Genomic DNA, 22,360 nt, shown 5'->3' on the forward strand with positions numbered 1-22,360 from the left:
CTCACTCCTGGTCCTGGAGAGTCCCAGGGTGTGCTGGGGTCCTCACTCCTGGTCCTGGAGAGTCCCAGGATGTGCTGGCTTACATTGTTACTCAGCACTTAATCGATGAAATAAAGCTGTTCATTACAGCTCACCTGGTTTCTCGGGTCTGAATTGGTTACTGATATTAAGGTGAAAACAAAAACCAGTACACCCTGTGGCTCTCCAGGACCAGGAGTGAGGACCCCAGCACACCCTGTGGCTCTCCAGGACCAGGAGTGAGGACCCCAGCACACCCTGCGGCTCTCCAGGACCAAGAGTGAGGACCCCAGCAAACCCTGCAGCTCTCCAGGACCAAGAGTGAGGACCCCAGCACACCCTGCGGCTCTCCAGGACCAGGCATGAGGACCACAGCACACCCTGCGGCTCTCCAGGACCAGGAGTGAGGACCCCAGCACGCCCTGCGGCTCTCCAGGACCAAGAGTGAGGACCCCAGCACACCCTGCGGCTCTCCAGGACCAGGAGCGATGACCACTGACCACTGTTACGTAATAATTATTCCGCACAGGTCAGATATCTGTGTCTGTTTGCCCTCTTGTCTGTGTCATGGCTTCTCCAGTGCGGTGAAACAGGCATGAATCACCTTGAGCAGCGCTGCACTGGTGATGGTTGAAACGCACCCTGTACAGCGGCTTTTTAAAAGCTGATGAAACACTAGAGGGCAGTCTTGGCCCAGCAGGCAGGGGATATCGTGGCAGTGTAGAGTGACCACTGGGTGGCGGTGCAGTCTCATTACACACGTGTTGCGGATCGAGGGTTATTTGCTGGAAAATCCACCTACAGCCAAGTGTGACACTGCAGAGGCAACCAGATTGTCAGCCAAAAGTGCCTGATACTTGATGTCATTCATTGATCTTAACCAGTGCCCCTGGACCTCTGGAATTAAAACAGCCCCCAAAACATCACTGACCCACCGTCATATTTCACTGTGGGTACGAGGTGCCTCTCCCTTTACCCGTCTCTGTTTCAACACCTGACAATGCTGTATCTGACCAGTCTCATTTGGCCACAGCACCATCAATCTTCATTGAACTGGCCAAATAAGGCCAGAATTGAACGCTTGAAGGATCTGCACGGAAGAATGGTCCCAAAATCCCTCAAAATGTGTTCCTTAACCTTGTCAAACATTCCAGGAAAAGACAACATGCTGTTGTCCTTGCCAGAGAAGGATGCACCATGCCAATAATTATGGAACCTTGATTTTGGTGAAATCTATTTTTTTATTAAGTGAATGTTTGATTTTAGTTGGTTCCATTGAGACATTAATAAAGTATGGTATTTGTCACATGTTGGCATTATGGGTTTATCTCAATTATATTGTTTACTTTTTAAAAGTGTTTTTCTGCATCGCCAGTCTGGGGTGCCAATAATTCTGGGGCCCACTGTATATTAATTCAGCACACAGTCCGTAATATACAGAGCACTGGTTAAACAAAGGATAAATGAATCAATGCATATGGATTATCCTTATGCGCTGATAGAAGTTATTTCCGATTATTTTCCTTGGTTATTTTGTTCCGCGTGGTGAACACTTCAAGTAACATAAAGAATTTGGTACAAAAAAAGCAGCCCGATCTGTGCGTGGGTTGCTTTGGGACCAGCGCACAAACCAGATACTGATTTTATCTCTCAAAGAGGAGAGAGAGCGTGAGAGAATGAGGCCTCTCGGCCAAACAGGGCCTCGGTGACGTGTGAACCTCGCTGCTCGGATGTCTGTCTGTTTTACGCTCTTCGGGGTCATTGTGGTGATGTCCTTCACATGGTTACTGGAAATACCCGCAGTCTGATCTTAGTCAGTTACATCGCCTTCATCCCTGTTTCCATCCAACCCTGAACACAACCTTGTGGTTGACCTAACAGTTGGCCATGAGTGTTAGCCATGAGTTTGTGTCGCTCAGAGCAGAGATTGGCCGTTTCATTCGAGACTGTTGTGTCGCACACACGTGCAGTGTTGCGTTGTGCTGACTGGCCCAGTACTGTGTAATATGGCAAGTTCTAGTGGTGAAAAAAAAAATCCAGTACTACCCAATAAACCTTAGCCATCTCCAGTCCGTCGCGTTAGCTAGCTTTTGTTGCTTTATTACATTATTGGCATTTGGCAGACGCTCTTATCCAGAGCGACGTACAAGAAAGTGCATACCCATAACCAGGGATAAATGCGCTGAAAGACCCTAGAGGGAAGTACAATTTCAATTGCTACCCGTACAACAAAGATAAGGACCAGGGCCTATATATATATATATATATATATATATTTATTTATTTTTTTTCTCTGTCGAGTGGCCCGATCTGAAGCCACACTGATGGGGGTCTAGCAGGTTGTTGTTAGAAAAGAAAGAAGAAAGTTGAGTAGAAGCAGCTCGTTCGATGGTTTTAGAAAGAAAAGGAAGAAGAGATACCGGGCGGTAGTTCTGGATGATGGAGGGATCCAGGGTAGGCTTTTTTAGCAACGGAGTGATGTGGGCCCTCTTTGAGGATGCTGGAAAACAGCCGGAAGACAGGGAGGAGTTGACAAGGGAGGTGACAAATGGGAGAGTTGAGAAACATCAGAGTCTGTAAGGGGGGAGAAAGTGGAAAAGGAAGGGATGGGCCTAGAAGGGGGGAAGGGCACAGTAAGGGGGGCGGTGGTTGGAAAGGATCTGCGGATGACTGTGACCTCATCGAAAAAGTCAGCAAAGTCATCAGCAGCGAAGGAGGACTGAGGTGGAGGAGGCGGTGCGTTGAGGAGAGAGGAGAAAATGGAGAACAGTTTCCGGGGGTTAGAAGCGGAGTTCTGAATTTGTGTCTGATAGTATTTTGCTTTGGCGGCAGTGACAGCAGAAGAGAATGCCGCCAGGAGAGACTGGTAAATTGTGAGGTCTGAAGGGTCTCTGGATTTTCTCCACTTCCTCTCTGCTGCGCGGAGGCTGGTCCTGGAGGTACGGAGGGTGTCAGATTTCCAAGGACTGGGAGGGGATGTGCGAGGTGGCTTTGAGACAGGGGGACAGAGAGAGTCAAAGGCGGAGGAGAGAGATGAAAGGAGGGTTGCAGATGCAGAGTCAGTGGGGAGTTTGGAGAAGGATTCGAGAGGGGGGAGTGAGGCGGTGACAGTGGTGGCAAAGGAAGAGGGTGAGAGGGAGTGGAGGTTACGGCGGGCTGAGGAAGTGTGGGTGGAAGGAGGGGGATGAGGATGGGGAGGAAGAGGGAGGGAGAATGAGATGAAGTGGTGGAGCCTTGTGGATTGGAGGAGAGTGTTGCAGAGAGACGCCGAAGGAGTGGAGTAGCGGTAGGAAGGCAGCAGCCTGGGAGGCTTCTAGGTGGATGTTGAAGTCTCCAAGGAGAATCAGTGGGGTGCCATCCTCAGGGAAGGAGCTGAGAAGGGTGTCTAGCTCATCAAGGAAGTTTCCCAGGGGCCCTGGAGGACGGTAGGTAACTGCGATGAAAAGGTTAGTAGGGTAGGATACTGCAACAGAATGGAATTCAAAAGTGGATATGGACAGGTCAGAGAGGGGGAGAACAGAGAATTTCCATGAGGGGGAAATTAAAAGACCAGTACCACCGCCACGGCCGGAAGGCCGGGGAGTGTGCGAGAAGGAGAAGGAGGATGAGAGGGCAGCGGGAGTGGCGGTGTTGTCAGGTGTGAGGGAGGGAGGCATATGCGGGGGTGAAGTCAGCCTTCCGAGTGGCAGACTTTATGCCCTTGTTAGACGCTGTGTTGTGTTTTTAACGAGATAACTAACATTGTTACGTTCAACTGAATTTTTCCAAGTCTTCGCCGTCAGCTTTTCTAGCATTGTGTCAAGTGCAATGACGCAATGCTAGGAAACAGAACGTGTTCTCAGAAAGACAGCTTCCAGCAAATTCTCTGCGCACTTGCCAGTTGCATACTTGAGTTTTGGGATGCTTACATTACTTCCATTCTTGATATACACACTCTCTAGTCCACAAGTGTGGAAGTACAAGGCAGCTTGTAGCGTAGTGGTTAAGGTACGTGACTGGAACCCGCAAGGTCTCTGGTTCGATCCCCGGTGTAGCCACAGTAAGATCCACACAGCTGTTGGGCCCTTGAGCAAGGCCCTTAACCCTGCATTGCTCCAGGGGAGGATTGTCTCCTGCGTAGTCTACTCAACTGTGTGTCGCTCTGGATAAGAGTGTCTGCCAAATGCCTGTAATGTAGTGTAGTGTAATATTCATGGCCAGTGTATGTAGCGATTTCTACGCTCATATAGTTCAATATGTCTGTGGGATGAGACATTTTACTGCCAGTTTTGACTGAATTCGAAGAACATCCAAATTTGAATTTAATTTAAAATAGATTCAAAAGTTGGTCTATATTACATCGAAATTGGAAGCAGTGAGGACCAAAAGAGTGAGAAATGGGTAAAGTTGCCCACTTCAAGAGGAAAATATCTCTCAGTCTTGTCATTTTTATATCACAGCCGAACACAACGTCTTCATCTCACCCATGGCTTTCATAATGATGTGATGTGAAGATAAGGAGTTGTGGTTGTGACCAAATGTGATGTGCCCAGCACTCAGAGTGCACTGACAGGCTGTGGCTGGCGCACTGAGGAAACGGCAACAAATGCTTATCTTTTTAACAAATGGCATTGGCAGTTTTTTATGTGTGTGTGTGTGTGTGTGTGTGTGCATGTGTGTGTGTGTGTGTGTATTTATGTGTGTGTGTGTGTGTGTGTGTGTGTGTGTGTGTGTGTGTATTTATGTGTGTGTGTGTATATGTCTGTGTGTGTCCGTGCCTGTGTGTGTGTGTGTGTGCATGTGTGTGTGTGTATTTATGTGTCTGTGCGTGTGTGTGTCCGTGCCTGTGTGTGTGTCAGTGTGTGTGTATGTGTGTGTGTGTGTGTGTGTGTGTATTTATGTGTGTGTGTGTGTGTGTGTGTGTGTATTTATGTGTGTGTGTGTGTGTGTGTGCATGTGTGTGTGTGTGTGTATGTGTGTGTGGAGAGTTTACTCAGCAGCTGGAAGAGCAGAGTGTGGTTGGGCTCCCCCACTGTGACTCACCTGAACCGTCAGCATTTCTCAGAGAAACTTCTTCTCTCCGCTTTTTCTAAACCAGAGCAACAGAAAAAATGTCCGCAGTGAAGTCTGTGATTCTGATCTGTTGCCCTGTAGGAGTGCAGGTTAAACAGGCCAGGACAGAACAGTGCTTAGCAGACTTCTTCATCCTGGTTCACTTCACTCCTTCCTGTTTAATAATTGCTCTTTTGTCATTTTAGTCATAATTACAGTGATTTTATTGATGTAAATGAAATGAAATGAAATTAAATAATACCCTTACAATTGAAATGAGCTCAAATATTTATGAACATCGCACACTTCTCAAGCAAAATAAATTGTCTCCATCTTATTCATTATTTATTTATTTTAAAATGATTATCCATTCCGTTATCTATATTTTCTCTACGTATTTATTGTTTTGCTGTGCATTGTATAACGTATTTTGCCCGTGTCGGTGCGGCAAACCCGCAATGTTCAACACGCCCACGCGTGCATGTGGAGTTTCACACAGCGTTTGCTGTGTTGCAGTTGCAGACTCTGCTCAGGAAGTGACACGTTGTGTGTGTGTGTGTGTGTGTGGGGAAATGTTCCTTCAGCTCTCCCCTCCCCTTTATAGACGGGGGGGGGGGGCTCTACCAAGTGCACCCGTAGTCTTGCCCCTGCGGAGAGGGTACGCAGTCATGTCTACACCCTCTTTCACCAAACAACTATCTATTATATCTTTTTGTTGTTGTTATTAATGCCACGGTTTTTCTGGAAAATTCCGCGCAAAAATCTACAAGAATACAGGGGCAGTCTGTAGCCTGTAGCCTAGTGCCTAAGGTAGATGATAAACGGTTAGTATTTATATTGCGTCTTTATCGAAAGTGCTGTACAATTGATGACTTTGACCCGGAAGCTTGGTGATTCAAGCCCAGGTGTAAAAAGTCTTCCTCAGCCGTTGGGCCCTTGAGTAAGGCCTTTAACCCCACAATGCTCCAGGAGGGATTGCCCCCTTATCTATTGTTTTGTTTGCTAATATGCCGGTGGGTGAGGTTCACGGCGAAGGCGTCTGGTTTGGGTCGATGATGCTGCTCTCCGTAGAGTTGTTGAAATTCAAAGGGGAAAGTTCCTGCACGTGTTTGGCACGTGTTTCTGTTACAGTTTTGTTGAAGAGCGCGCAAACTTCCCCTTATTTTATGGCCTTTCCGGTCCACAGATAAGATCAGGGAATGATTACCTGTACGCGCAGTGGCAGTGTACTTGGACTGTGGGCTCATTCCAATCGCTTATTTCTTTCATTTGCAGTAAATCCTCAAATTGTGTCCGGGGTCTTTTATTTACTTAGGCTGCACAAAGCACAGGCCTTTATTTGGGGCAGGCTTGTATTCGAGGCAGGCCTTTATTTCTTATTAGGCTTCTGGTGTAGAATTTTATTCTTAGAAATAAAGCAAAAGGCTACACTTAAAGTGGACCAACACTGTTCAACACTTCCTGTAACCGTTCAGAAATCAATTAGTGTAGGCTAATCAGGAAACACCGTTTGGTAAGTCGTAGTGTCAGTCTTAACAGACTTAGTTTATTGCAAATATTCTCAAACACAATAAATCACATGCATTCCAGAATCCATAAAATAACAACTTGCCAGACACGCCTTCATGAACAATAACAAATTAGCGTAGACAACAGCAAGTTAAGGATCTTTTTTTCCTAAAGTGCGTTTTATTTTGAGATATGCGTTTTGTTTGGAGCAGCATACGGGTAGGCTATCAAAAGATTTCCGCTTTGGTTTGGGATTTAATTTACTTTTGGACTGTTTGATTCTATTGCTAAATGTTGGGACTGATGGGCACTAAAATCTGGGGGGTATTTGATGGTTCACTGTTAAGTTTTATGTAGTTGAACGAGTGTCAGGATTTCCACCCATCTGTTTATTGCGAGCCAAGGCAGCCGCTTTCATTCATTCACTGAACGTGCCCTGTGCTGTAAATACATGGAAACCTTATTGTGTAGCCAAGTAGCCTAAATTGAGTAAATTTTTTATTTTGCCTGATTTACTTTTTATTAAATTTGTAGGCTTGAATGCCTCGCGGCAACAATTGTGTTCAAATGTATACTGCTTCAGCCTTTGGCAAGTTACTTAGAAGGGGGCGGCAAGCCACTGGTAGCTTGAGAGCAACGTGTTGGAGACCCATGGTGTAGGACAACGACTTTTCATTGGCAACAGTATTAAACCAACCAACAATATCAAATATTAAGAAGAGCTCTTTTATTTCATTGAGTTAAATCGAAACAATGTCTTCTAGTGCTCATGGACTGATAGCCCTACTGGTAGGCAATATTACCCCGGCTTGTATTTGGGGGCTGGCCTTTCTTTGTCCGAATCGGCCATCTTCAGGATGTTCCAACCTGTTAAATGTTCCTTCTAGGAGGTAGAAGTACAAGTTAGGAACTCCCGATCATTCCTTTGAGCAAGAAAACATCAGCGCATCCTTTGCAGAAGTGTTTTTCCTAGAAAGCGTAACGTATAAACCACCCTTTCCCTGTCTGCCGCGTGCCGGGAGTAGATACAATAAGATAAAAGATTAGAGCAGGAAAAAGAAACGCGATTAGAAACACAAGCTGTTGGAACGAGCCCTGCTCCACAGCCCCGCTACAGGTGTGGTGTGACATCACACAAACACCAACGCGCTAATGCTAACACTGGACCGTCGCCCTGGCAACCAGGTATGGGGATATCCAACCTTATCACCAAGGTGTTTGTGTGCGGACTGGAATTTCACAAATCAGGCAAAGCAACATGTGCAGTTACTAAGTTTAGCCCAAACGCAAAAAAATAAAAATACTGGGGAAATTCACTGGTCAATGTTTGATGCATATCTGATATCAGATCACAGCTTTCATTCAGTGTGTCAGAACGGTCTGGATGTGCTTTGAATAATCTGAAGGCGTAGCTTCGTTCTCCATATGACGGCCACCCTAGTGTACAACCCAGCGATGACCAGGCTGTCATGTGACCAGCTACCGGCTGTTTCAAAACATAGCTTGAGCAGGGTGTCGTTGAATTCTGTCACATTCCAGATCAAAGTGAAATTAATTTTTTGGCAGGCTTTTGACAATAACCGCAATAGTCTCACTGCTCATTGGCGTTTTGAATCTAACGGCGTTCGCCGGGTGTGGTTTAGAAGTTTTTCATTTTGAAGTTCTTGGCTTTTTTACGTGAGCCCAAATCTCCTCGACGGGGTTAGCGTCTGAAAATAAACACGCGGCGGAAACGGACCGGTTAACGGAAGCGAAGGAGGCTGCGTCGGCTGTTTCGGGGCCCGGCGCGGGGAGGGGAGGGGCGCGGGCGACGCTGGAAGAGCAGCCGGCTCAGAAAGCCGGTGAGGGTGCACCGGCGCCGCTTGTGGTGTGTCTGGTTTTGTCGAAACACACGATCAGCAGGATGAGACGGGCCCCACACAGCGCCTGGCAGGGCCCGCCTGTCCTCTGTGCTTCAGTCGCAAACTCGCCCTCTTCCCTCTTCGCCGGCCTCCCGCTCCTCCTCTTTGTGTCGGACGCTTGATTTGTGTCGCCTCGCCGTTCGGGCAGTTGTGCCGAAAACTTAAAAGCCTCTTTGTTTATTTTCGACGCCGGGCTTTGACAGTTAAAGTGTGGCAAAGGAGGCGAAATGACCTGACTCAGAGTTAATGATTGTGATTAATATGTGTTCTGATAAATACCTAATCTTATTTTGGTTGATGGTTTCATTTCCATACTTGACTGTTTGATGCATATCTGATATCAGATCACGGCTCTCATTCGGTGTGTCCGAACGGTCTGGGTGTGCTTTGAATAATCTGAAAGCGTGTCTTCGTTCTCCGTATGACGGCCACCCTAGTGTACAATCCAGCTGTGATCAGACTGTCATGTGACCAGCTACCAGCTGTTTCAAAACATAGCTTGAGCAGGGTGTCGTTGAATTCTGTCGTATTCCGGATCAAAGTGTCATTTTTTTTGCAGGTTTTGGCAATATCCGCAATAGTCTCACTGCTTGTTGGTGTTTTGAATGTGATGGTGTTCGCCAGGTGTGGTTTAGAAGTCTTTTTATTTTTGAAGTTCTGTGTGTAGCTTGGCTTTTCATGAGCTGAAATTCCCGAGGTGGGGTAGCATCTGGAAATAAACAAACGTTTGTACCGTAGCTGTAGTATTGACCCACTTAGATTCTGCTCATTATGATGTGTTACGTACCCGTCTGATTCACACGACTCAGTTTAATATACACTCAGTGCTCACATTATTAGGTAGACCTGCACACCACTTTGTGAATGCAAATATGTAATCAGCCAATCGTGTGGCAGCAACTAAACGCACGAAAGCATGCAGACGTGGTCAAGAGGTTCAGCTGTTTTTCACACCAAATGTCAAAATGGGGATGAAATGTGATTTAAGTGACTTTGACCACGGAATGATTGTTGGCGCCGGGCAGGGTGGTTTGAGTATCTCAGAAACTGCTGATCTCCTGGGATTTGCAGAAGACTGTCTCTGAACACACAACGCGTCAAACCTGGATCGGCTACAGCAGCGGCTTAATACGTCTATAAAATAAGTAACAAATACCTAATAAAGTGCTCACTGTTTATACACAATGTAGTTTGTTGCTTACTACGTAGATTCAGTCAACTTACGAGTCAAAAACTTAACAGTGGTGGACTGTCGTGCTGTCAGTGCGTGAAGGCTATCGTATATCTGTCAAAGTGCCAGGCTCACAGAAACTAATATCGTAACTGTAGAAGACATCAACGACGGCACATTGTTTCTCTCCACTACAAACGAAAGTTGGTGAGAGATTTGATTCCCCGGTAAAAAACGAGGTCAGCTGTAATGATCTCCGCCCCACATCAAAGTGCTCTTTTCGCCCGCTCACAGTGTCACAGGCCAGCCCTCACGAGAGGGGGAAGTGCGTCTGGCTGGCTGCTCCGCTGACCCCGGCACCGTGTGAGCTCCTGTCTCCAGGCCCGGAGGGTGAAAGAGTCAGGATCTGTAACAACACGTCCACACCCCACTGTGGCCAGTCCTGTCTCCAGGCCCAGAGGGTGAAAGAGTCAGGATCTGTAACAACACGTCCACACCCCACTGTGGCCAGTCAGGTCATGACTGGAGCCTTTTGTCATCTTTAAAAGCAGGCTGTAGCCTAGTGGCTCCCCTGCATTTGGGACCCCGGCTGGAGGGTTTGTGGTTCAAGCCCCGGTGTAGCCATGATAAGATCCAGACAGCTGTTGGGCCCCTTGAGCGAGGCCCTTAACCCTGCATTGCTCCAGGGGAGGATCGTCTCTTGCTTAGTCTAATCAACTATAATTCTCCTTGGATAAAAGCGTCAGCGAAATAACTGTAATGTAATTTCAGACACCACGCAGCCGTTGGGCCCTTGAGCGAGGCCCTTAACCCCGCACTGCCCCAGGGGAGGATCGTCTCTCGCTTAGTCTAATCAACTGCAACGCTCTTCGGATAAAAGCGTCAGCTAAACAGCTGCGAACGGCTCAGGCCTCGCGCTCCACCCCGGCCTGGAACACGAGAGACGGGTTTCGCGGTCGACTGCATCCCTCATTAAAAGGAAGGGCGGAAGCGTCGGCCGAGTATCTTTCTCACCATCTCTGTTTGTGTGAAATCGGGCCGCCGGCAGATCCTCAGCCTCGAGCACGCCGGGCCGCACGAAACCCTTTCATCTTCACCCCCACCCGTCCGGGTACGAGCAGCGGAGACTCTGAGAAAACGGCAGCGATGGACAAGGCTCAGCCGATCCTTTCCATTTGCCCAGCGGGCCAAAGAGCAGGCTTCAATATGAGACGGAGGGAAAGTTACAAGACGGAATGAAAATTAGTCGGGATTCATTTCAGTTCCTCTCATTGTCCGTCATGAGGCCGAGAAGAGCGTGTGTTTGTCGTGCACAACAAAGAAGATGTCTGCGTGTGTGTGAGGTGACGTGATCTATATCTACGAAGGGGGGTTAGAAGGCAACGTGAAGAGAACACTCGCGAACTATAAAAATAATCCCTCTCATAAAGGTGAGATCAGGGAATTGTAGTTCACATTTGGCAGTCACGAAATTCTGAATTTCATGTGATGTCATGAAACATGTTTTGTTTTTTCATATTAATATTTCAATTTAGGCATGATTATGCTGAAATGCGCTGGTAATGTGCATCCCCACGTTTGACAGTAAGGGTACACTCTCAGAAATAAACATTTTAGTTCTTCAGGGATCAAATTTCCCAAATGTACACTGAAACTACAATAATGTTTGGGTACAAACAAGTACATTTTCTTAGTAAAAAAGTGCATCCAGTATAAGTTATATATTGCTATGCACCAATACGGTACAGCACCAGCGACAAGCATTTGTACCTTTATGGGAACTTTATTTCTGAAGGTGTACGGGGTTGCTATTCAGTGACAGGAAGCATCCCAGGGTCAAGTATTTAGGCACTTTTTTGTACCTTTAATTCTGAGACTACAAGGTGCTCTATCTGTTCAGTGACAGGAAGTATCCCAGGGTCAAGCATTTAGGCACTTCTTTGTCCCTTTATTTCTGAGACTGCTGGGTGCTCTATCTGTTTAGTGACAGGAAGCATCCCAGGGTCAAACATTTAGGCCCTTCTTTGTACCTTTAATTCTGAGACTACAGGGTGCTCTATCCGTTTAGTGACAGGAAGCATCCCAGGGTCAAACATTTAGGCCCTTCTTTGTACCTTTAATTCTGAGACTACAGGGTGCTCTATCTGTTTAGTGACAGGAAGCATCCCAGGGTCAAACATTTAGGCCCTTCTTTGTACCTTTAATTCTGAGACTACAGGGTGCTCTATCCGTTTAGTGACAGGAAGCATCCCAGGGTCAAACATTTAGGCCCTTCTTTGTACCTTTAATTCTGAGACTACAAGGTGCTCTATCCGTTCAGTGACAGGACGCCGGCGGTTCCTCGGCGGTTCCTCGGCGGCGGTCTGGAGCCGCTGGCGGTGGTGCGTTTCCTGCACTCTGCACCCGGCGTGAGCAGCGCTGGGCCACACACACCCCGCGCTGACGGTAATCCCCCGGCAGACGCTTACCCGAAGTGACGGAGGCAGGGGCTTTCTGAGAGGCGCGCTGCGAGGAAACGCGGCCCTGCCAGACCACCGCGCCGCTGCAACGGCGCGATTAGCTGTCCGCCGCGCGAGAGCTGGGCACGCCAGAGAACGCCCAGAAAACCCGCCGCCGTCTTACAGCCAGGCTCCTTAAGAGCGTCAGCAAACTTTCATCCATTATTGCAGTGTGCAATGTGAAAGCAATGTGCGGCTGATTCGCCCACACGGCTGCGTGAATCTTATTGCGGACGCACCGGGGCTTGAACCAACAACCCGCCGGGTCCCGGTCGTGTACCGCGCCTTAGCCGCTAAGCTGCTGTTGATACGGGCTGTGCTGCGTCACTTATGAGAGCCTCTTCGACAGCTTTGCTGCAGCTGAAGGGTATTTATTGAAAATTCCCACAGAAGGTTCTCTGGGCGCTCACAGGGACTGTGGAGGGCCATTGCTCTTGTTCAAGGATCAAATTTACCCCGATGGTACAGTGTTGTTCATTTTCCAAGCAAAAAAGGTGCAAATTAATGATGTATTGCTGGCTAGTACTATTGTATGTACCAATGGAGTACCGCCCCAGTGACAAGCATTCGTACCATTTCAGGCATTTACGTATCTTTGCAGGACTGGCGGTCGCCCTCAGGGGCATGTTCAGGGGTGACTCTGTGGGGGGGAAGGTTAAGGGGGGGTATGTTTTGGGCTGGCCCTGTGGGGCGTGTGTTTAGCATGTTTCCGGTGCATCCAGCCACACACACACAGGGGCCATCCGGCCGGCCCGTTAAAGCGCTGTTGGGCCGTTCTCTGATTGGCTGAGATCTGTGCCGGCGTTGCGGGTCTGAGATAAACTGGTGCAGTGCATTGCTGCACTGATAACCCACTCACCACACCAGCAAGTTGCTCAATATAGACCTTCTTCTTCTTGACAAAGTTGTTGGGAGCTAAGCGGTCTGCATTAAAGTGAGCTATGTGACCCTCAGCCCACAAGTCTACTTCAGTCTCATCTGCAACAGCGAAGAGAGGACTGAAGGTGCCGGCCTTATCGGGCTGATTGGCCTGATATCGTCCAATCTGGTTTTCTTCTTATTGTTTACCAGTATCAGAAGTGGCCTTTTCTTTGAAACTCTACTCTCATTGTAGTCATTTTTTATTCAAAGCGACTTACAGTTGATGAGACGAAGCGGGGGACAATCCCCCCCCCTGGAGCAATGCAGGGTTAAGGGCCTTGCTCAAGGGCCCAACGGCTGTGCGGATCTTAGTGTGGCTACACCGGGATTAGAACCACCGGCCTTCCGGGTCCAAGTCATGTGCTGTCCCTTAGCAGGCTGCCCTGGAAAATATATTTAAAGGCCGGCATCCCTCTCTTTACTGTCTCGCTTTATGAAATCTTCTATGAAATCTTCAGTTCAGATCTCACGCATGGAATCACCGTCATTGGCTGATAAGTTTCGAGAGAAAACTATTTCTTTTCGGCCATTTTTAAGCCAAAGTTGAACGTCAGAACTGCCAGTGTACTAGATAGTGTAGCAACTGAAACACGTTTATTTTTTAGCTTCATTGACCAGCACGATTGCTTTCAGCTGCGCTTAATATCATGGGACTGGTCTCGCTATCACCAAATTTGCACATTAGCATGATTTCTTGTCCCACTGTGTGTTTTAGCCTGAAATTTGGTCCGAGTAGTATGCTACAGTAGCATGCGGTTTCAAACGCAACCACAGTGATTCCCAACTTTAGAACCACAGTTTATATGCACTCAGTGAACACTTTATTTTATTCTTTACCTAATAAAGTGGTGGCCGAGTGTATAATGAGCCAAGAATAACATAAACTATGAAGTGCCAACAAAGTTATGCGAGTGATGTAACTGGAGTTTTTAAGTGTTGATATGATCTGGGTTTTTTTAGAACAGCTTCTTCTTTGCAGTCGGCTGTAGCTGTTTGCCTGATTGGGTAAGAGCTCTTACGAGTGCTTACATTGTTCAGTCTTATCGCCTGATCTGTGCACGGTCCACAGGGGGCCAAACCGTTCTCCAGAAGCCAAAAATAGACCCAGAGGGACAAAGACACCATCCTCCTTGGACTGTCCGGGCCTTTCCCCTCACACCACCGAACATCTGTTCCGGGGTCAGGTGAATCGCTTGCTCTCCTCTAAGTCGCACCCGCAGGTGAACACGTTTGAGCCGTGAACAAAGAGACCCCGGCTCCGTTTCAAAGAGCAAGTTATCGACCGGCAGATTCGACAAGGCCCGCGACCCCCCGCCCCCCTGGTCTTTTTTGTGTGTCACTGAAAAAATGACAATGTGGAAATTCCGACAGCCCTCATTATTGCCTGTATTCAAACACCCAATTATGCAGGATCAGACAGAAAGAAACATCTGAAAGAAACTTCCTTCCGTGAGCCTATGCGGACGGCATTGTCAACACGAATACCGCTTTGCATATTTTCCCCACTCCACAAGCACGCAAAACTGGGCCAAATATCATTGTCTGGCTATGCTGCTCCCTGGGATTTGCCCGAGCAAAACAGTCTTTTTTGTTTCGAAAGAACGACATTGTCACGGACAACTTTCCATTGTCCGCGACAATGTTTTGATCGCTGTCCGGTTTGAATTAAGTCAGATTTGCCGATCGTTCCCGTAAAACGTGCGTGAGAGCTTTGCCAAATTTAGCAGCGGCAGCACAATAACTGTCAGCTTAAAGCCCTCAGAATGACAAAGGTCTAAAGAATAGCACGCGGGTAATTCCCTAAGAAAAACTCCCACCGTATATCAGATCTGGGAATTTACAAATCTCTGTGTATGGTCACTCCCACTTTGGGGTGGAGCAAGACACCGCTGTTATGTCAGTGGCACCTGCCTGTATTACAGCAGGTGGACTGAATAGCGTCTTTAAATGGCCCGTGAACAGTTTATGCTACGCTCCAGACTGTGACGCTAAACGGCTTGGGCCTTTCTGAGAGAGTGTGAAGTTAGCCCAGGCGTATCAGGGCTTGATGCCGCAACGGGTGCCAAAAAAAGGCATTGACAGATGTGTCTCAACAGCTGAAAACACGCAGAGGCACCCTGAAGTTTCCCTCGGGATGCATAAAGTATCTATCTATCTATCTATCTATCTGTCTGAAGGCACCCTGCTGAAAAGAACTCAACTGTTTAAACTATGTTTTAAACAGCGGGTAGCTGGTTGACCAGTTAGACAACATGGTTTGATCAGCTCAAGCTATGTTTTGAAACTGCTGGTAGCTGGTATCTCAAGCTGGTGGAAGCTGGATTTCACCCCAGGGGAGAGAGTTGAAGAGCTTTCGTCACTGATGTGTACTAAGGCATGGTTCAGCCCGTGCCGGCTTCAACGATGGATTTCCCAAACCAAATAATGTCCTTATTTGTGAAAGCTTGTGAACTGTGTCAAGCTCTGAACTGCTGTTATCACACAGCAGCGTGCCAGCATTCATTTGATTCTGTGTGTTCTGCGCCACCCACTCACAGATTGAGTAAAGTGATAAGAAGAAACAGGCCCCGTGCTGTGTACACTGGTGGCTAAGACGCAAAGTGCTGGGCTCCCAAACTCTGTCCGCCGAAGCCTCGGGTTTTATCACACTCTCATCTCTCTCATTACGTGGTATTTAGCAGACGCTCTCCATCAGGCCAGCATCATCCATATACATTACATTACATTACATTATTGCCATTTGGCAGACGCTCTTATCCAGAGCGACGTACAGTTGATTAGACTAAGCAGGAGACCATCCTCCCCTGGAGCAATGCAGGGTTAAGGGCCTTGCTCAAGTGCCCAACGGCTGTGCGGATCTTATTGTGGCTACACCGGGATTAGAACCACCGACCTTGCGGGTCCCAGTCGTTTACCCTAACCACTACGCTACAGGCTGCCCGATATATACACCTTCGAATCCCAGCAGACTCATTTTCCCTTGCTTTTAGTTCCAGGCGAGAGCATTCTACGTTGTCGCATGACGATTTGCTATTTAGCCGATGCTTTCATCCAAGGTTGATAACAGTTGATTAGACTAAGCAGGAGACAGTCCTCCCCTGGAGCAATGCAGGGTTAAGGGCCTTGCTCGAGGGCCCGGCAGCTGCTTGAATCTTATTGTGGCTCCACCGGGCCTTCCTTAGCCACTAGGCTACATACTGCCCCTTATCTGTGTCTTTATATATTGTTTTTGCAGTACTGTGTATTTTGTTTGTTTTTTGTTTTTTTTGTTTTTTACAAAAATTACAAGTTGCACAGCACTTTGGTTTGACCATAGTCATTTTAAAGTCATTTGCTTTTTAAATAAATGTGACTTGACTTGACGGGACACGGAAGGAACACCCTTCACTACCAGAGGAGATCAGAGAGAGACTGGATGTTGCTGAGAAACAAAAGCAAACAACACAGTCACTCTTTAGACAGGAATGTACACCCAGTGAGCACTTTATTAGGTGTTTATTAGGCTTTTTAGTCTTCTGCTGCTGTAGCCTCTCCACTTCGAGGGATGAGGCATTGTGTGTCCACAGATGCTCTTCTGCATGCCACTGTTGTAATGCGTGGTTATTTGCGTTACTGTCAGCTTCCTGTCAGCTTTGACCGGTCTGGCCCTTCTAATCTGACCTCTCTCATTAACAGAACTGCTGCTCACTGGATTTTTGGCATTGTTCTCTGCAAACTGTCCCTGAGATCACACTTCTTCCCCATTTGTTCTGAAGAACAGCTGAACCTCTTGACCACATTTGGCTGAGTAAATATTTGCATTAACAAACCGGTGTCCAGGTCTACCTAATGAAGTGGTCAATGAGTGGATGTGCATGTACTGCTATCTCTATATCTTACTCTCCTGCCATCTCAATGGCATTTGGCATCTGCCAACTTTATGAAACCCATTGTAAAATGATCATGCTATCTGGAAATGAATAGGTGCACTGTTCCCATAGTGGCAGGCTTATTGCTATGTTATTATATTTGAACAGAAGTGAAATGTTCTCCCGCTAACACATATTCCCGGAACACCAATCTGCTCCCAAACTCAATAAATAAAATAAATACAAATGGATGCTTTATTTATTAATTTATGGCTGACGGAAGTCAGACCTGAGTTTATCACGCAGTGAAATATACATTGTGCTTATTCAGTATACATTCAGAATCTCACAGAAAATATTTTTTTTCCAAGATATAAATCATTCCTATTTGCATATGATCATTTCTGCCTGCAGATATTCCATCTTTCACTGAAAGTACACGTTACCTCGGGCCTCCAATAAAATCTTATTGACTCGATAGTGCAGCTAAAGTTTAAGTTACATTCAGAAACTGATAAGCCATCAGAAAATATACGGAAACAAATACATTCACCACAGTTTGCATTCATAGGAAATCTAGAGACGTCAAAACACAAATATAAAATGAGATGGAAAATTGCATTGTAATGAAAAATATTTTGACACAATAACATGAAACAAAAACAAATTCACAAATGACCGAAAATTTGAACTTGGAACTTTGTTCCCAAACAAAGATTGTTAATTACCCATAAATACTTTTCCCTGTAATATTTAATATAAACTTTGCATATGCCAGCGAATGTTTCATAACAGGTAAATGGCAACAATTATTGTAATTATCCCAAAAAACTGAAACTACTTTGAAACTTTTTGTAAAATAATTCAAGCATTTCTGTTCCCAAGAAGAGCAGAGTATTCGTTCCGTCATCCAGGGCAGTTCACCCTCACCTCCTTATTACTTTGGTAGTAGTGGAGTTGCTTCAGCTCTATGACGGCTCTCTCCCAGGTCCTTTTGCATTTCGCGACCTGGTGCAAGAAGGAAGAGACCAGGTCAGAGTCAGGAAGACCGCTGTGTTCAAAGTTTCGAATCTTTATTGACAATCTTAAATGTGATACGGCTATGTTTCAGGAACCTATCGTGTACGAAGACGATTTATTTGCACGGGATAGGTTGACCGCATGTCTTTGGACGTTGGAGGAAACAGGAGTACCAGGAGGAAACCAACGCAGACACGGGGAGACCCGTGCAAGCTCCCTACAGAAGACTGGGGTCGGATTCAGACCACCGCCGTGCTGCCCATAAATGATAGTGTAATGAACAGCTTGGGTGGCGGAGGGGTTTTAGACGCGCTGTCTGCAGTCAGCATTCATGCCGGAACGAGGCCTAGCCTGGCAGGGCGTGGCAGCCCTGCTTGCCGGAGGAATCGGCGGTGAGTAAAGGGGAGGCCGTTTAAATATGCCATTGCACCGTATTTGACCAACAGCACTAATCAGCTGAGCCATCGGCTGATTAGCAATGTTGGCCTATCACAGTGCATTCACATTTCAGGCCGTTTAGATAGACCACCCCCCAGTAAGTCAATGCACCGAGTTTGACCAATATCACTAATCAGCCGAGCCATGGGCTGATTAGTAATGATGGCCTATCACAGTGCATTCACATTTCAGGCCGTTTAGATAGACCACCCCCCAGTAAGCCGATGCACTGAGTTTGACCAATATCACTAATCAGCCGAGCCATGGGCTGATTGGACCGGAGCTGGGCCGGACTCCTGTTGCGCAGTTTTTTTGTTTTCCCCTGAAGGATGCAGGTGCCTGCCGAGTGACCCATGTGACTGAAAGGGAATCGCACCGCTTCCCGTCAGCCCTGTGTTCAGAACCAGCGCTTAAGTACGGGAAGGGATTAGAGCATAACAACAACAATGGTTGAAGCGGGCTCTAACGTGGCAGTGTCGGGTGTCAACAGGAGCTGGCAGCGGAGCGATGTCATTTCCAGTTGTTTTTTTTTTTTTTTTGCACGGAAGGCGCTTGAGGGTCTCGCGGGGGAACGGGACTTACCCGTCTTTTCGCTCGCTGAAGCTTCTTGATCTGAAACGTGGCCAGCTCTCTGGCGCTGAGGTCGGACTCGTCCCTCACCTGCGAGGGAACAACCTCGGCTGTCAACCTGAACAAACCCGTTCGCAAGCTCCTGGCAGTCCTGAGGGGATCCGCCGTCGAATGTCTCAGCTGTGTTCCAACCCTACAGCTAACGTGTCCCTCACTGCTGCATATCTTTTACATTACATCACATTAATGGCATTTGGCAGACGCTCTTATCCAGAGCGACGTACAGTTGATTAGACTAAGCTGGAGACAATCCTCCCCTGGGGCAATGCTGGGTTAAGGGCCTTGCTCAAGGGCCCAATGGCTGTGCGGATCTTATTGTGGCTACACCGGGGATCGAACCGCCGACCTTGCGGGTCCCAGTCATTTACCTTAACCACTACGCTAAAGGCCGCTACAGGTTTCACTGACTGAAGAAAAGTGCATGTGAGCAACAGGGTGACATGGAGCAGGTTGCAGTGTTACTGAAATCTGAGTCAGACCCAGGAAGAGTGTTTTTTAACTGTAGCTTTCCAAAACTTTACAAGAGTTTTCCTAACCCGGAGCTATTCCTGGTCGTGAGGAGAAACGTTGCATTTCTGGCATTACTTACCTTCCTCAGTTTCAACTTCTTCGCTTCATTATTGATTTCTTTGCATGTCTTCGGGCAGTGGACCTTTTGGAAGAGACATATTGACAATGAACATACTTTTTCATCATTCGCTTGTTTCATTTGTATTCGCCACCAAGAAGTATATCGTGTCCTGTGCACATACAATCCCAACCTTAATGACAACCTTTTCAAAACAGAAAATATGGACTGGATTATGAGAACTTTGAAGATGAGGCAGGCCATTGAAGCCGACGGCTGCAGGGCTCAACAATAAGGATTGTCCACTGTCCTGAGGCCACTATGAGCTTGGCTTAGGCTGAGTGATCCGTGACTTGCCCATGGGTAAGGAAGTCTTTTCCAACTTAATTGTTTCTTCAACTTAATTGTTTCTGTGCCAACGCTTGTATATCAATGACCAGTATTATATTATCGTGTACGTCGTTCATATGTGGACCAACGCTGTCTTATTACATTCCATTACATTCAAGGCATTTAGCAGACGCTCTTATCCAGAGCGAAAAAATGATGAAGTGCAAATCAAAACCAGGGACAGGTGCCTTGAGGACCCTAGAGGACAGTACGGTTCCGAGTTCTAGCTCAGATCACATAGATACAATTATAAGTTATTTACTTTACAGTTGTCCTTTCTCTACTGAAACTTGTATATCAGTACGGATCTGTATCATCTGTATCACCAACACTTCCTTCCCAATAACTATCACAAGTCTTACAGCTTGATCAGACATGAATAGTTGTTCTGACTGACATCTCAGTCCGTTTTACGTACAGTACATACAGATAGCAAGGGATTCCGGGCCGGATCTGTGCCAATTCCGGACGGAAGTCAGCCGGAATCTGCTCAGATCCGACCCGGAGACTTTTGACAGAACGTGTGTAGTCCTCACCTTGACTTTGCACGACTTCAGACGTGTGATGGCGTGGATCAGATTATTGTAGTCTCTGCCCCACTTCTTCTGCCCCTCGTTCAGCACTTTGCCAAAGAACCAGTACACTTGCTTCATGATGCACCCGTACTCCGGCGTCTCCTTCAACGAGAAGGAAGGAAGGAAAATGCTCAATGCCATGTCAGTTCAACGATTGTGCGTGCCTCTTCAAAGCGGTGACACTTGTGTATATAATCACATTTACGATAAGTGTGCCGTACAGCAATATTTTTAGCACATAGCACATGTTGTATATTGCATAGTAAATTGCGTATCACTGAATTTTTACGAGGCTGCATCGTCGCCTCTATCTGGCCTGGGTTCAAATACGTCACTGTTTCCGATTCAGATACTGTTCTGTGCTCCACTGATCTTGCCTGGCGCAGTTGAGCCAACCAAGAGGACCAGAAAGTGGTCCAGCATTTAATAGTCCTCAGTAAAGAGTAGAAAAGTATTTCAATACAAAACAATTACGCCTGTGACCCAGGTCTGATATGCACGCGTGGGTGGATTGATGAGCTATTTGTGCAATGGCAGAGTAGCAGCAACCTTTACCCTGGCTTTATTTACCATCTTCTATAAAGCATATGCGCTGCAGTGTACTCTGTTTAATGAGGGAGGCTACGCGCTGTGGCACACGTCCCTGCTGCTTAACCCACTTTCGGTTGAACCGCTAACCAGACGGGTCTGTTACTCATCCGCAGGGATGTGTAACAGCACATAGCACGGGGGACTCAAGACTTACTTTGATTTTGGCCAGGACCTCCCAGTTAACAATTAGCCTTCCGTCGTCGTTCGAAAAGTCGGTCACCTGAAAAGAAATAAGCGGAAAGAGTCGAGGGGGTCAGGGGCAGGGAGCAAATGGCAGGTTTGAAGGATGTGCTCCTTTCGACCAGCAGTGCAATTATAAGACCAGGAGAGGCAGGAAAAGATGACTGTCGGAGATAAGCAGACACAAAAACAATGCAGTGACTCCACCACCGAAGTATGTTCCCGTGGAGAAGCGGTCGTTTAGCTGCCAGGTGCAGTCGGCCAGGCGTGCGCGGTGGAAATACTCACAATGCCCTTATCCACGCTGCCCACTAACGTCGTCCACAGCCTCTCCTCCTCGCACGGGGGCTCGTCCACGGCCGCAGCCTCCCCGCATACCCCCGCCTGGGGGATGAACCTGGCTGTCCTGGCACTGCCAGTCAGTAGGACAACCAGCAGGCACGCGCTCTGGAGCTGTCGAGACATGCCGGCCGCCGAGCCTGTCCTTCCATTCCTCTCTCCCTCTACTTATACGCTCTCCCTGCGTTTCCTCCTTGTGATGTCACACCTGCACGCCTCCCTTTTCCCTCCCTACCTACAAGTGCACCACACTGGAAAAAAAAAAAAAAAAAGCTCTGTCAGCCCCACGGGAAACATGAGAGCCTTCATCTTATCAAACCGCTCCTGTCAGACACATTTACTGCCCCTTTTCACTTATACGATAGCTTATCGCGTTGTGGCATGAGATAATTTTTTAGAACAAAAAGCCGCTAATCGGTGCGTGATGCAAACGTTAACTTTTGGGGGGTGGGGGGGGGGGTTGCAAGCGCAAGTTGTGTTGGCGTGACACCAGAGCTTATTCAGGTCATGACATTTGGGGTCTCGACGGCGTCCTAGATTCTGGTTGCAGAGGAGAAACCACATCCCTACTCCGAAGACGGAGAGAAAGTCGCCGTCGCGGTGCGCCGGGGACGCTGCTCCTACGCGTTAATGCCGGTTTAATCGCTGAAATTTAAGCGAGGGCCCTCTCAAACTCTCCCTCGCGTAGCACTGGGCCAGTCGCCAGCGCTGAGCTTTGTAGCCTCCCGGGCT

The 22,360-nt window shown here is 47.5% G+C and overlaps 1 protein-coding gene across 1 annotated transcript; it reads right to left on the reverse strand.

Annotated features, from left to right (window-relative positions):
* Nucleotides 1-17,269: 17,269 nt before the first annotated feature.
* Nucleotides 17,270-21,754, reverse strand: LOC133119269 (uncharacterized). Its single transcript, XM_061229797.1, has 6 exons — nt 21,578-21,754; nt 21,264-21,329; nt 20,480-20,620; nt 19,575-19,637; nt 18,938-19,015; nt 17,270-17,905 (listed from the first exon to the last, which is right to left on the reverse strand). The coding sequence occupies exons 1-6, from the start codon at nt 21,752-21,754 to the stop codon at nt 17,804-17,806; spliced, it is 627 nt and encodes a 208-aa protein (XP_061085781.1). The 3' UTR covers nt 17,270-17,803.
* Between the last annotated feature and the right edge of the window lie 606 nt (nt 21,755-22,360).

The sequence above is a fragment of the Conger conger genome, chromosome 19 (assembly GCF_963514075.1).
Source record: "Conger conger chromosome 19, fConCon1.1, whole genome shotgun sequence".
In the NCBI taxonomy this organism is placed as follows: domain Eukaryota; kingdom Metazoa; phylum Chordata; class Actinopteri; order Anguilliformes; family Congridae; genus Conger; species Conger conger.

Coding starts and splice junctions, on each gene's coding strand:
- LOC133119269 (XM_061229797.1), bottom strand. CDS start 21,754: ATGTCTCGACAGCTCCAGAGCGCGTGCCTGCTGGTTGTCCTACTGACT. Junction 20,621..21,263: donor AGGTCCTGGCCAAAATCAAA/GTAAGTCTTGAG, acceptor TTCTCGTTGAAG/GAGACGCCGGAGTACGGGTG. Junction 19,016..19,574: donor AGAAGTTGAAACTGAGGAAG/GTAAGTAATGCC, acceptor GTTCCCTCGCAG/GTGAGGGACGAGTCCGACCT.